General features: G+C 33.1%; 1 protein-coding gene across 3 annotated transcripts; it reads right to left on the bottom strand.

Moving 5' to 3' along the window:
* Positions 1-1256: 1256 nt before the first annotated feature.
* LOC133313214 (phragmoplastin DRP1E-like) lies at positions 1257-7782 on the bottom strand. 3 transcript variants are annotated; one of them, XM_061514549.1, is made up of 15 exons: positions 7414-7782; positions 7232-7295; positions 6489-6596; positions 6215-6316; positions 5338-5388; positions 5177-5238; positions 4845-4935; positions 4687-4751; positions 4352-4546; positions 4152-4271; positions 3987-4057; positions 3378-3616; positions 3249-3280; positions 2787-3164; positions 1257-1645 (listed from the first exon to the last, which is right to left on the bottom strand). In XM_061514549.1, exons 1-15 carry the CDS (start codon positions 7555-7557, stop codon positions 1517-1519), a joined length of 1851 nt encoding a protein of 616 aa, XP_061370533.1. In that variant the 5' UTR covers positions 7558-7782; the 3' UTR covers positions 1257-1516. The 3 variants fall into 3 exon arrangements, with proteins under 3 accessions (XP_061370533.1, XP_061370532.1, XP_061370534.1); XM_061514548.1 differs by having other exon boundaries at positions 3249-3299; positions 3391-3616; positions 7414-7780; XM_061514550.1 differs by lacking the exon at positions 5338-5388 and having other exon boundaries at positions 3249-3299; positions 3391-3616; positions 7414-7781.
* Between the last annotated feature and the right edge of the window lie 7731 nt (positions 7783-15513).

Raw genomic sequence — 15513 nt, 5'->3', positions numbered from 1 at the left:
ATTGTAAAATCTCATTCCTTTTGAATAGATGAATGAAACATTCAGTTTTAACATGGTATCAGAGCCTAGGTGTCATAGGTTCGATTCTCACCACCTCTCATATAATAATAATTAATTAAGTCTTATGGAGTTTAAATGAAATTATTCTTCAAAAAAGGGTATAATAGGATTTTTGAAGTCTACACTAGTGCGAATTGGGCAGATTCATCGGTAGACAAAAAGTTAACATCAGGCTATTGCATCTATGTGTGGGGAAACTTAGTAACTTGGAGAAGTAAGAAGCAAACATTGGTTGCACAGAGTAGCGTTGAAACTAAATTTCGAGCACTAACTCATGGAGTTTGTAAGGGAGTCTGGTTAAAAAGACTCCTAGATGAACTGAAGATCTTTTATTCGTTACTGTTGAGGTTGTATTGTGATAACAAGGCAACAGTTAGTATTGCTCAAAATCATATTCATCATGACAGAACAAAACATGTGGAGATTGATCGGCACTTTATCAAGGAGAAATTGGATGATAGGAGTGTGTGTATGTCATATATCCCTACCAAAAAGCAAATTGCAGACATTCTTACTAAGAGTCTACACAGATCAAATTTTGATAACTTAATAGAAAAGTTGGAAATGATCAATGTTTATCTCCCAACTTGAGGAGGAGTGTGGGAAGTCTTGTAACTTAGTGTAATGGCCCTTGGCCCATGTAGCTTTTGTTGTTTTTTCCTTTTTTAAACTTTTGCCTTTGTTATATATTGTAAAATCTCATTCAATTTAAATAGATGAATGAAATATTAGTTTTTTTTTTTTTTTTTTGATAACATGAAATATTAGTTTTAACCTATGATGCATCGACACTTCAACATTCTCCGACACTTCAACACGAGTTACAGAAACTCAAAAAAAGGTTCAAAGGTTGTGTTGCATTTTTAGTTCTAACTATTAAATTCATCTTATTACGATTACTATTTTATTGAGTTTAATATAAATATTTGTGATATCTTATATTTTTTTACAAAAAAAAATTTTTATATTTTTCTTTGCAAAATTGATCAGTATTATAAGTTTAACTTTATTTTTTTATTAAATTATTAAATAATAAATATAAAATATATTATATAAATTAAAAATATTATTTAATATTAAAACATATACTAACGTGTCGAAATCTATTTTTTTAGAATTAATGTATTGAAATATCATGTCATCATGTCGTGTCCCATATCAGTTTCGTTACAACATATATTTTAACTGTTGTCCAATATTCAAACTCAGAACAAACACATTGCAAGCATGTAATCCATAAAAAATAAGCAAAGTCTGTGTTGATTTACATGCCCCCCATCTGACTAAAAACAAATAATCAACGCCAACGTTATCCTACAACCAAGAAAGGAATATAAAATGGCTGAACAATAAACTAATAGAAACTACATAAAAAAATCATATGTGGGTCTAGCCAACCCAAAAGCAATCGCTATCTATACAAGCGTTGAATACAGTCAAATAGCAACCAAGATCATCATCGTGTCCAAGAAACAGAATCAATTTCATCCCTTGCTGCTTTATACAGTTCAAGCCTTTTAGCACATTGTTGTCTCCTCTCCATCAAGGCAGGGTCTTCATCTAACAACTGTGACAGCTGTTTAGCCTGCACGAACATCAATAGCAAATGAAATCTTATCAAGTATATACTCGAGTCAAAACAACTAAAACAAGTATTGTACAACATGCATAATCTTGAACAAATAAAACACATTCCATGTTTCCATAGACAGCCGCTTGAGTTATTGATGCAGTAAGGATGGAATGAACTACTGCTAATTAATGCCACAACTAAAAACTATACAGAAAATGCCTTTTGCTCTTGCATGTGATAAACTCCCCTATTCCAAATACACAGATGAAAGGTAATTACCATAATTAATTTTGTTAAAGCATTTTTTTTAATCAAATACAAATAAAATTTGCCTTTATAACACTAAATTGGCTTTTAGAAGGGGAGCCTTGTCACAAAAGGTAGTGCTGTTGCCCTTTTATTCTGTAAACAACACAAATAACATTTCTCTTTCTACGATAAAACATAGGCTGATAGAAAAAATGGCTGATCTGCCCCGTTCTTAATAAAACATATCATCCCAGGCAAAATTGAGATTTCATCCTATGTACTTAACAATTCAAAGATATTTTATTTGGTGAATCAGGCACCATTATAAGCAATAAAATTTTGGTGGTTCAGTTATCCATTCTCTTCATGTCTGACTCAACCTCTTACCTTGGTAGACAAAATTTATATTTATACTTGTGTCTGATTTATGTAATCATAGAGCTTAGCATGGGATTCAACAAAATGATTAGGCAGATATTATGGTTATTCAACATCAACATCAACAACACCTTTATCCCAAATTAATTGGGGTCGGTGGTAGATGAACCCAAATGAAAGATACAAAGATATTATGGTTATTCATTTAAATAAAATGATTTCTAAGCATTTATTATAGTTTATATTAATAAAAATTACATAATCACCCCTAGGACATCACTTTGGAGGTAAATCTAATGCAAACACAAGGAACTATTATCTTTCCATGGTAAAGACACTGAGCCCGTACCGTGTAGAAAAGACTTATTTAAATTGATTGTTTCCAAGAGTATTCCACCACTCCAAAAGAAGTATGTTATTTTTGTTACCGAAAAGGGTGGACGTTAAAGATAAATCCAAAATTGCAATTGCAAAGATAGGGAAGTGATATGAGTTTTTATTGAAAGCGAGAGTTGAGAGAGTGTACCTCTTTCTTCCCTATTTGTGTGTAGAAATGGTTTAGCAATGACTGTTTTGCTTCTCGAACTTGACAATAGACCACAGCCTTTGGAATCGTGTTCCTGAGAGTGTCTGATACCATACCTATATAGGATGACACATTTGATCCAATTCTCCTGAAATGCCCCTCTCCATACCGATCCACATTTGAGGGAGCTGGATTAGCTGGATTTCCAGCTTTCTCCACTTCTTGAGGAAGTCTCCGGAAGAACTCCACTGTGAGATACGATGATTCCATATCCACAAGCCGAACAGTTGTCTTCTTACTCTCTTCACGAAACCTCTCTAAAGACTCACTTGTAGCTGCAGCTATTTCGGCTTGAAGAGTCGGGAAACGTTTCAGTTCCTATTCAGTCACAAATTACAGCTTCTTGACCATTCTAGTACTCCACAAACAGGGTTACTAAAAAATCAAATCTCCAAGTTTTACCTGAGTTTCAGCTATTGATTTCCTCACAAGTTCTTTTAAGACAAGGTGAACCTACATCCAAATCATACAAATCCAGCTTAATTCTTTTATTAATGTTAGCTTCTTTAAAATAAGAAAAAAGAATACAACCAGGAGTGCTTACTGCATCAACTGAAGCTTCAGCTGGGCCTCTAAAGTAACTAAGAGACCCCTCAATCAGGCGCCGGTAACCTTGCTCTGGGGCAATTAAGTGAGGCTGGTAACCATCTGCCTCTGACACCACTTTCTTTACATTCTGAAGAGAAAGATGTCGGTCAAATGGAAGCTTCCGTAAAGCAGCAGGAAGCTGATTGTCAAAGACATTATATATCCTATCTCCTCCTGGCCGCCTGTGACAATAAACAAGAGGGAGATTATGTAACCAAAGAGACTTGTCAACTTGTCCATCAGATAACAAGCTAACTTCATGACAATGATTCCAAACTGCTTAACCATATTCAGGTGGTACATTTTAAAGTCGTACTTAGCTAGTTCAAAACAAATAGAGCACCGTTTAAACATCAAATCTTATTTATGACTGACGATTGTACTTAAGAAAAAAGTCAAATATCAAATTTGATATAACTATCTATCAATCCCCTAAGGATGGATTGAGAAGTGAGAGCAGTCGAGTTACAATCACAAGATGCTGTCCAACCAAAATTTTTCAAATAAGCAAGTATAATAGAGTAAAAGTCGAACATGAGAGCATATATTTACCCTCCATCTAAATGCTCCTTGAATATCCGATCAAATGCGCGGCAAAGTTCTAGGATGGTGTATAGTTGAGCCTAAAACAAAAAATATAGTTGAAATATTCTTCAGAAGGATATCATAGAAAGATTTTACTCTTTCATGAAATAATCACAAATGTAAATCACTCACCCCAGCATCAACAGCAATTGGTCTCCCAAGATGATCCATCTCTGACTCAAGTTCTTCGATGGTTTTGTTTATCAAAGATGTTATACTAGGTATCCGTGCCCTAATTACTGACTCCAAGTGCTACAAAATAATCTAACACGATTCAAATGACACCCTATCTCATAAAAAAAGGGTTAAGAACAATGTTTTAACAAGCAAACCTGTGAAAGAAGTTTTGCAAGGTATTCCGAACCCATTTTATTGGCTAAGTGCCCATAGTCAGGACTGGTTGCAAAATATTCACGCTCCTTGCGTCTAGCAACAATCATATCAACCATTTTATTGATATCTGCTTGGGATCGATTTACTACACCAACCCAAGGATGTTGCAGACGATAAGATCTTCCTTCAAGGACCTTAAGGGGGAAAAAAGGATAAGAGGAAAAACTCATTATACAGTTTTACAGGCACTGTTCAAACTTTAAGAACTTGAAAGGGATATATCTCATAACTACTGTGGGGCAAGGAACATGAGAGAGAGAGAGAGAGAGATTACATCCAATGCATTAGTTCCTTTGTCCATCAAATCCAGCTTTGTCAAGACTCCGAATGTCCTCTCACCTGGACAGATTACAGACAAGGATTTTAGTGACAAAACAGTGACATGCAAAGGCAATAACTAACAAGTGATCATTCCACCAAACATTTAAATACCTGAGGGATCCACTTCCCTAGAAATTTTAATAGCATCAGAAGTTGCTATGTCTTGGTTGGCCGGAGATATTGCTAATATGATACAATTAGGCTGTTAAAAGCATAAAGTATTGGTTATAGCAAATATGTACTTGATGGCGTCACTTGCTAACTAATTTATTAAGAGTAAAAACCTAACAAGGTAATAAAATGGTACCTACCGACGACAGAAACAGAAAGGAATTTTGTTTGGATTATAGGCAGTTTATAATTGGAACCCCAATGCAATATTGAATGAAACTATGATGCATCATCCAATCAAATTATTAAACTGGAAGAGCAAGGAAAATAACCTTCTCAATATAAGATCGGACCATATCTTCAATGTCTTGAACAACACTGTCGGGCTGTCCCTCTGAAACAGACATAGTTGTTAATCACTACAAACTAAAAAGGAGCATCACATTATCCAAAATAAAATTATTTGCATTTAGTAATTGAATGCAAATCTTACCTACAGCAACTTTAGTCAACCCCGGTAAATCAATCAAAGTTAGGTTGACAACTGCTCAAGAAACAAAGAAATTGAATAAGCATGGAGGAAAATAGTTAGGCTATGCTTAAAGTCATTGCTTACTAGCCTAATTCTTCATGAGTGTTGAAGCATGAACTTGATGTAAAAATTCTGAAGTGATACTGTTAGGGTGATTCTACTTAAATGCACTGAAGTACATTTGTATATTTTAGGTACCTTGAACGTGGCTTAGGACTTAAGTACATTTGTATCGTAGTAATTAATTCAACTAATAATTATGAGTAATGAGTAATAACTTGATTGAGTATAAAGGCTCCTTACAGCATTAGCTCTTTATGTCTTGTCGTATATTTTATTAGTTTATTGGAGTAGGGTCTTTGGACTTTTGAACAATCCTTGGGTTTGTCCAACAAACAAGGAAGATTTTCTTTCTGTGCACAGACAACTTCGGGGAGGGGATTTTGAGAAGCAGATTTAGAGTGTATTTGGATGGAACATAATCAAGAATTTTTTTTCAAGCAGAAGATTTTGCATCTTTCATTTTGAAGAATGGGATTATTGAACTTCTTTCGGTGTTCAGCCAATGATTGTGGTGAGGGAGCTAACTACTCAGCCAAGCAAACAGATTGTAAGGAATTGTTATATTGACCAGCACACTATTTGGGCTATTGCACTCTGTTTTCTTTCAATACAGTAGGAGAAAACTATTGCCTCTGTTTTGTAATTTTTTTATCTATTTTAATAATAATTTTCTTTTAAATCAAAAATAAACTTTCGAAAGTGTAAAACATGAGTTTACAGCAAACAATCAATTAAAGATTTCTGAAAGTAAGAGACAATAACAATCGAAGCGCACCATGTGGAGAATAAATGCTAAGATGAATTGGAACAGGAGATATTTGTTTTGTCCTTCCCGTTACCCTATCAGTTTCATCCTGAATTTCCTTGCGGACTACGGCTGCAAAAGGAAAACCAACTCAGAAACAAGGGAAACAAAAGACCATACTATTCATATAATTAGCGAATATGAAATTTACAATACAAGTCTCAACTTATCAAAATGCACCAACAAGTAAACTGTTAAATACATAATGCTGACACAGAAATTGCTGGTTACTACACTACATTACCAAAATCAGTTATCTTTCTCCTTGGCATGTGAAGAAACTCAGCATGCTCCTCTGCTTCCCCTTCAATCTTATGAAGCTGCAACACCAATGGACGCCTCGTCACAATCCCTGCAATTCAAAATCCAAATTCAACTCGTTCATTCACACAGTAAGAGATACTCCCATGTGTTGCGCATTTACTGTGAGTAACAGACAGGGACCAGAGTCCAACTGATTCCGTTGAGTTAGTTATAAGTTGTTATTCAGTTTCTGATTCTGTTATCTGTTATCAGAGTAAATACCCTTTTTGTCCTCAGCAAATTTCACGATATCCGTTTTAGTCCCTAGCAAATAAAAACCCTAAAAAATTCAAAATGGACCCATTTAGTTGAAATCGTGGTTCCTCACAACTTCAAAAAAGACCCATATTAGTCACTAAAAGGACTAAAATGGGTCCATTTTGAATTTCTTAGGGACCACGATGGACCTTTTTATTTGCTAGGGACTAAAGCGGGCATCGTGAAATTTACTGAGGACCAAAAAGGGTATTTACTGTCTCTTATCATGCAGTTCTGTTATTTGTTATAAATAGTTGTCCTCTGTATCAGTTTTGAATTAATGAACACAGTTCAGATACTCTCAACATCTCCAATCTCATTTCCCGCATTTTCTCGGTTTTCTTCACATACAACAAAACCCAAAACGTAAGCAAAAAGTAAATAACATACTCCAAACAAATAAAATAAAATAAAAAAATAGCGAACCTGATCCTCTAGGCAGAAAGTCACGTCCAACGATGCTCTCTAAAACCGAAGACTTACCGGAACTCTGTTCTTATTTCAATAAATAAATAAACAAATAACCAAAAAATAATAATAATAATAATAAGAGAAACGAAAACGAATTGTTTATGCTTCAGAGAATGGATGACGATGATGATGTTAACCTGGCCACCGACGACGGCGACGGAAGGGAGAGCTTCCCAGAGAGAAAGGAAGGAGTTGTTGTCGGCACCGCCATAGTCACCGAGCACCGTGCAAGCTTGCTGGATTCTGTTAACCAACCCGATCAAGCTCTCCATCGTCGTCATCTTGAGGATGATGATCTTCAGCTGCTACTATGGATTCGGAAACCCTAGATATTCGCAGACAGAGAGAGAGAGGGGGGGGGGGGGGGGGGATAGAGTTCTAGAGAGAGAAAATCGGAAAAGAAGGAGTAAGAGAGAGAGCGAGACAGAGAGATTTTGCGCGTCTTTGGACAAGTTCGTTGTTTGAACTTTGTCGTTTTCTTATCTGCTTTGTTAACGAGAAAGCAGCCTTTGTTTGAACTTTGAACTTTAAAATTCAAAGATTTCAAGTGTGCGGTATTCAGTGCGTCAGACTAGATTATGTTTTAATTTAAATAGATTATATTTGTGTAGAAATTCTTATGATTGTTATGGCTTTATCTATATTAAAAAAAAAAAATATTTTTCATTTTAAATGATATAAAGTTATGTCATTTTAAGAGAAAAATAGACATAAAATAATTTTTTTTTAAAATTTAAATTAAAAAACCACCCATTTTTTCTCTCCCATAATTTTTATTTTTTGTGTCTATTTCTCTTCTAAAATGATATAACTTATATCATTTAAAATGACAAACACCACTTTATTACAAAAAAATGACAAACACCAAACTTTTTAAAAAATATAAGTTGTGATCTTTAGTTTGTTTAATCCTATTATACATTTAATAATTAAAAAATAATTAAAATAATATTATTTTATTATTCAAAATTATTAAAATAATAATTTTATTTAATATAAATAATATGATATATCCTGATCTGTAGGTTTATACGTCTGATATGTAAAAAAAAATTATAATTTATTTTCTAAATAATTTTTTTAAAATCTTAAGTCTATTCTATTTGACTATTTATAATAAGACAAGTCTAACCTAAACGCATAAACTCTTGTAAAGCGTTTATTACAGTGATATTATAGTCTGCTGATGTCTGCATGGGGGAAATTTTTTAAATACCACCGTTGTACTGTGTTGGATGGGTCTTTTTACTCAAAGATGAAATTTATTTTCCATTTTAATCCCTTGCTTTTTACTTATTTTTTTTTATATCCTAATTATTTTTTAATTTAAGAAAGAAAGTACGAAGGACGGTGGTATCGAAAGTTTGATCCTGCGTGGGACCTATCAGTTTAAAATAAAACTGATTTGTTTGTTCTTTCCCGTCGTCTTACTTCCCCTCACGGAAAGGCAACGATATTTGTAATTTCTAGAACAAGAAATAAACGCATTCCCTTGTATGACGTCATTCAGAACATACGCATGTTTTTTACTGCAAATAGAAAAAAAATAGATTTAAGTGACATTTTTGCAAAAATGTCACTTAATTAATCACGGGAGAGTGAGTAGAATCGGTTAAATCAAATATATTTTTTTTTTAAATTTTAGTAAAGAAGGTACCGAGTCTTTAATATTACAAGAATATTAAATATTCATGTTTCAAAAGAAAATTATTTTTTCCAGAAAATATAAAGTTTTGTTTGACTTATATCATGTATTTGGATGAAAAAAAATTAAAATAATATGCGGAACAGTTAAAGTTTTACGGTTCGGGTAAAAGATCTTTCTTGAAGCTTGAAATTCATTATCTTAAATAGCTTTTAGAATAAAAATTACCACAATATTCGTTAAAAACACTTGACAAATGAATAAGTGTTAGAACCCAATATGTGGAACTGGATTCCATGGAGAAAGCCCTATATTTCATGATTTGTCGTGATGAGTGAATTTTATAAAATTATATTTCATGTATAAGGATTGATATTCAACAAGCCTTTAAAAGACTAGGGTTGGAAATTATTTGGTCCTGGAAAGACCGTATTGTTATACCGTATGGTATGTACTCAGAGATACTGTATAATCAAGTATATACTAAGTTTATAGCCAATGTCCCAATCACTGCGCACAAGCAATAGGTTTATAGCCAAAACGTGGGTGTGTGCACAGTGTTGGCGGTAATAGTAAATAGGTTCAAAGTATATACCTGGGGTATTTAGCCTCTTATTTATAAGAGTTACCTCTAGGGTTTGTGAAGATCTCTCAGTTGCAGTAGAATTCGACTTCCTTGCTGTTGAGATAAGGATTGTATCCTGAGTATCTTGGTTGTTTGATATTGTTAGGATAATTGAGTATCTATCCTTTTATGGTTTGTTAAGTGGATAGTTAGGATATGATATATATCCATAACAGTTGCCCATCAGCTCGGTATTCTGAAGCTCGGAATGTCGGGGTGTTTTACATGCCATCTCGGCCTTGCTGGGGCCGACATATATTATGTCGCCGACATATATTATGTCGGCGACATTGTGTGTCCTTTGTGGACGATTTCTGAATTTTCGCATTTGGTAATGCCTCTTCCGTCGTGTTTGACCGCGATACGCACCTCGACCATCATATCATGGATAAGATCGTGTCTAACTTTTGTCATTTTCACGTGACCTTTTGCCTTATTTTGACGGTTATGAGCTCCACGTGTCTTGCAACAATTAGGGGTTCATGCGCCGTGGGCAGTGAGCCTCTTTGTCCCCGTGTATGTGATGATTACACACATTTAATGTGTGTGAGGTGGTGTTACCTTTTTGTCCCTGGTGACTTAACCGTTTGGAAATCCTTCGACTTCGCGCCCCACGTTGATGCAGAGTTTGCTTTAAATTCTTCTTTTTGCGTTATTTGCAAGTTTTGGTTTGTTTTACGTTTTTCATTTTCTAGGCATTTCTAATAATGTAGCCAAAATACAAACCCTAAATCTTCAATCCTTATATACAAGGTATTTACCTTTAGGTAGCACATTCCTTCTATTTGCATGCTCCGCCTCACTCGTTTATTAACTTGAGTATCGGAGTTCTTGTAGATACACTATCACCTCTTGCCCATCAAAACATAGAGGAGTCTCTTCAACAATCTTCAACCACCATCAAGAAAACATTCTTTAGTGTGCCTACCTATATTAGAAACAAGCATAATTTTAAGCATGGATTGGCTATTTGTTAACATGTAAACATTGACTATTGTAACAGAAATATTCTTTTCCCCAAGGAACATAAACCTTCCAATCAATCCTTATACCTATCAACTACACAACCCAAAAGGTGCTTGTTAGAATCCTTTTAAGGCTATGTTCTCCATAGTCACTCAAAAGCAAAGAAGCCTAAGGTGCCTAGTATCTATGTAGTCAGTGAATACTCAGAGGTCTTTATGAATGAAACTCCTTGTTTACCCCTAGGAAAGGGAAATTGATTCTCCATTAACTTAGTACATGGAGTAGGTCCCATATCTGTAGCACCTTATAGGATGTCTCCTCTTGAACCTAATGAGTTAAAGAAACAAATAGAGAAACTTTTGTTCAAAAATTTCATCAGACCTATTGTGTCATCTTGGGAAGCTGTAGTGCTCTTCGTCAAGAAAAATGATGGAAGCATAAGGTTGTATATTGATTATAGGCAACTAAGTAAAGTCACCATCAAGAATAAATATCCCCAACCTATGATAGATGAGCTATTAGACCGATTGAGAAAAACCATAATGTTTTTTGCAATATCCCCAAGGATAGGATACTACTAGAATAGGATTAAGGCAGAGATATTCCTAATACATCTTCTAAGACCAAATATGGGCATTATGAGTATTTAGTGATACCATTTGGACTTACTAATGCCCAAACTATATTTATTGATTACATAAATAGGATTTTTGGGTTTTATCTGGACCAATTTATGGCAGTATTCATAGATGTTATCTTGATATATTCAAAAAATGAGAAGGAACAATAAGAGAATTAGCATAGTCTTACAAGTGTTAAGGGACAAACAACTATTTGCTAAGCTTGAACAGTGTGAATTTTGGATGAAAGAGGTTCAGTTCAGAAGTTGTGTGATTTTGGAGAAAAGAGTGTCTTTTGATCTTAGTAAAACCTAGGTTGTGACACATTGGGAGAGGCTAAAGACTATTAAAGAGATAAGAAGTTTTCTTGGACTAGCAGAATATTATACAAGGTTTAAAAAAAGATTCTCCTAGTTAGTACTATCCTTAATTAGGCTGACTAGAAAGGCAATTGTTTTTGTTTGGATCCAAAAATGTGAGAACAATTTTCAGGACTTAAAGAAAAGGTTAACAACTACCCCTGTCCTAATAATCCCCGACCTATTAGGAAATTCTGAAGTGTAAAGTGACGCATCTAAGAAAGGATTGAGTTGTGTGTTAATGCAAGATAAAAAAGCAATAGCCTATGCATCTAGGCAGCTGAGACCTCATAGGAAAATTACCCAACCCATAACTTAGAACTTGCAACTATAATCTTTTCCCTTAAGATTTGGAGATATCATTTGTATGGAGCTAAATTTGAGTTTTTAGTGACCTCAAAAGCCTTAGGTATTTAATTGATAAAAAAGAACTAAACACAAGACATAGAAGATGGATGAAATTCTTAAAAGGCTATTACTTTGATCTTAGATATCACCCAAAAAAAGCAAATGAAATGTAAGACGTTTAAGCAAAAAATCGTTACACTTGTCACATTTAATGGTCAAGAAAATGAAGTTAATAGAAAAATTTAGAGACATGAGATTATTAGAAACAATGTTACCTTGAAGTCTAGGTGTTAGTGAGATAAGGATAGATACTAAGTTGATCAATAAAATTGGAAAAGCTCAAAAAGAGGACTTATTAGGATCCGCCAAAGGATTTGCCAAAATGATGGACTAAAAATATCAAGAGAGTATAGCCCTACCCAAGGAAGAATTATTGAAAGAGGTATTAGATGAGACTAAAAATTATATGCTGGGATTATATGTTCCTAATGCATATAATATTTAAATGCATGTCATTTGAATGTTGTTGTGCATTTTTGCAACTTTTATAACAATCACACCTTAACACAAGTGCATGTTGTCAACAAGTAATATGAGATATGTGAGTCTAGATAATGTTCCCACAGAGAAAGCTATAAAGTTGATATCAATGTGAAGCAATAAAAGCAATACTTTTTATGGATATTTTATGAGTTTAAAAACTATAAAGACTAACTACTGGCTAATTATTAAACTGAGTTAAAAGTGAAGTAAGAATGCACTCAAGAATAGAGAATCCAAGTGTCAAAGTAGATTGAGATTAAATTCCCCTATATTACAACTTCTCCAAAATGTTGTAACAATGTTATACCAATCCTCTATCAGTAACCCGAACACGTAATTGTATGTAGGGGTTCTTGCCAACTTTATATGTATAAAACAACAATTAATCCCTATAACCCTATGCAAAATAAACCATTGGATTCAATTAAGTACAAGTTTCATACAACTATGTGGTGTGGACCATCTTTCTACCCACAACTTGACTAGATTTAATTAACCTAATTAATCTACATTGTTTAATCAGGTTTCATATTCACCTAAGACACTTGTTGCACTTTTCCAGAAAGTCAACAAGATTACGAATAAACGCTTTATTAAACAACTAAAGGAAAATAATAGCAATAGAGTGTAGCCATCTACGAATACATTACAATATGGGAACTCTATCTCCCAATCATAGGTAATTTAACTCATACTTAAAATAAAAGAAATAGAAAAGAAAGAAGAAAGATCCATGGAAACACAAATAAAGATGGACAAAAAACAATGTTGTACCATTGCTCCTGCAACTACCACTCTCACTGTATTTAAGCTTCTTCGACGACTCTCTACCTCTAAAATTAGTGTTTGGACCAACCAAATCAAATGATTCCTCTATTGGATCCGAAATCACCTTTGATCTGTTGGATTCCTCTCAATAAGATGAGTTGAATTGTGTTTCTGGCTTTTTATTTATAGTTGTGGTTGACTTGGACCTCAAGTAAGTATTTGCATTTTGTAACACCTCGAGTGCACCTTGTGTATTAACTCAATTATACTATTAAACACAATTAGAATTATTCCTAAGTCATTTAAAATAAAGCTAAAGCAATGCCTTCTATGTATGAGATTATAAGATAAAAGATATCATAGAAAAAATATGAATAAATTTTTCTTTTTTATAAACAAATTCAATTCCATGCTCAATAATGTCTAAATTATTAGCTATAATGATTAAGTAAGGTAGGAAGGTCCTACATAAGTCTATAACCTCATACTTAGTGGCCCACACAAGCTTGGAGGTGTAAAAATATGAAAATCAACACTGGTCCAACACATTAAGTTTTAACACATGGAACATGTATAATTTTTCCCAGTATAGTGCTTTAAAATGCGCTAGCATGTTAAGGCGCGCATTGAGTGCGTTTTACCTTACCCGAAAAGAAATAGGTAAAGTTTGCATAAAAAAGTCAAGCATAATATCTCATTCCAGTATTGGATTGGCTTTCAAAAAAGTATTTTTTATGCCTTGTTTATTTTAAAAATATTTTTTTACAAAACTAAAACTATTTTAATTTTTTAAAAAATATTTGACTTTTGACTTCTACTTTTTTTAGAAGTTAAACTTTTTAGATTCCAAAAAAGCAAATTTTTTACTTTTTTATGACTTCTACTTTTTAAAAAAATAGGCATTCAAATAAACTTGTCTGAAAATTACTTTTTTTTTTATATAAAAAACAATAACTTTTTGGAGATAAAAAATGCCCGTCCAAACATGCCTATATACAAAATATTACATAAAATTGAGGGGATAGGTTTCTTCTCATGGTCAAAGTTCAAAATCAACTTAACGTTCAAGTAGCAATATTCCAAAACTGCACTCTGAAATACTCGTCTTTCACCGTGACTAGGGTATAAATGGGTTATACCGGTATATTTGGACCTACGACTTAGCTTATATTAGGTTAGATTGGCCTATTATAAATAGTAAAATAGAACAGATCTAGGCTTTTAAAAAAACCTATTTAGAAAATAGGTCATAGGCTTTTTTTGTACATATTGGGTCTATAAGCTTACAGACCGGCAACTAATATCATATTATTTATTTTAAATAAAATAAATAAAATTATTATTTTAATAATTTTGAATAATAAAATAATATTTTTTAGTTATTCTTTTCAGGGGAATGATATTGTAACAACCAAGTTGTGTTACTACCAATCAATCTCACAATTAGATCGATTATGTTGATCCAACGATTATATTTATTTCCATCTTTGTATTGTTATGAATCTCCATATTTAAAGTGAAAGCATTAAATATGAGAAATCATATCCTGGAAAGCGCGAATACGCAATTTTTTTTAAAATTTGCGTGTCGGACACGCTCGGACATGTGTCCGACACGCGGTCAACATTTGAGAACACACAGTAAACTCTCCGACACGTTTTTCCGACACGCGATCAACTTTTTTTTTTTAAATCTTAATTTTATTTTGTTAACTAAATATAAAAGAAATAATTTATAAATTAATTTTTTTTGTTATGAAATTTGACATGGAAAATTAACAAAATACGAAAAATTATTTATATTTATATTTATGTTATAAAATTTAAATATTTGATTGGTTATATGATTTATTATGGACTCTTATATGTATTAAATATAAATTATATATATATATATATATTAAATTTTTTATTTAATATCAAAACGTATCTCAACGTGTCGAAATATAATTTTTTTTAGAATTAATGTGTCGGCGTGTCGTGTCCGTGCATCATAGATCATAACCATACAAAGATAGAAATAAATATAAAGTACTAAATTTGGGAAATCATGACTCTACAAAGATAGAAATAAATATAACCGTTGGATCAACATAATCGATCTAAAAGTGAAATTGATTAGTAGTAACTTAGTAGTAACACAACTTGATTCTTACAATATCCTTCCCTTTCTTTTAATTATTGAATGTTTAATAGGCTTAAACGAGTATAAGCCAATATTTTTACTTTTTAAATATAAATCAGATGATATCTTAATTTAGGGCTACACAGACTGCCTAAGATCCAATATTATTTAAATATAGCTAGCCTAATATTTCACGTTCACAGGCCCCTCACCCCTAAAACAAACAACACCATTGGTTG

Source organism: Gastrolobium bilobum, unplaced genomic scaffold (genome assembly GCF_033153095.1).
Source record: "Gastrolobium bilobum isolate Gb01-03AN ecotype WA unplaced genomic scaffold, APGP_CSIRO_Gbil_v1 utg24468, whole genome shotgun sequence".
Taxonomy (NCBI): Eukaryota; Viridiplantae; Streptophyta; class Magnoliopsida; order Fabales; family Fabaceae; genus Gastrolobium; species Gastrolobium bilobum.
This window is presented reverse-complemented; position numbering and strand designations above follow the sequence as displayed.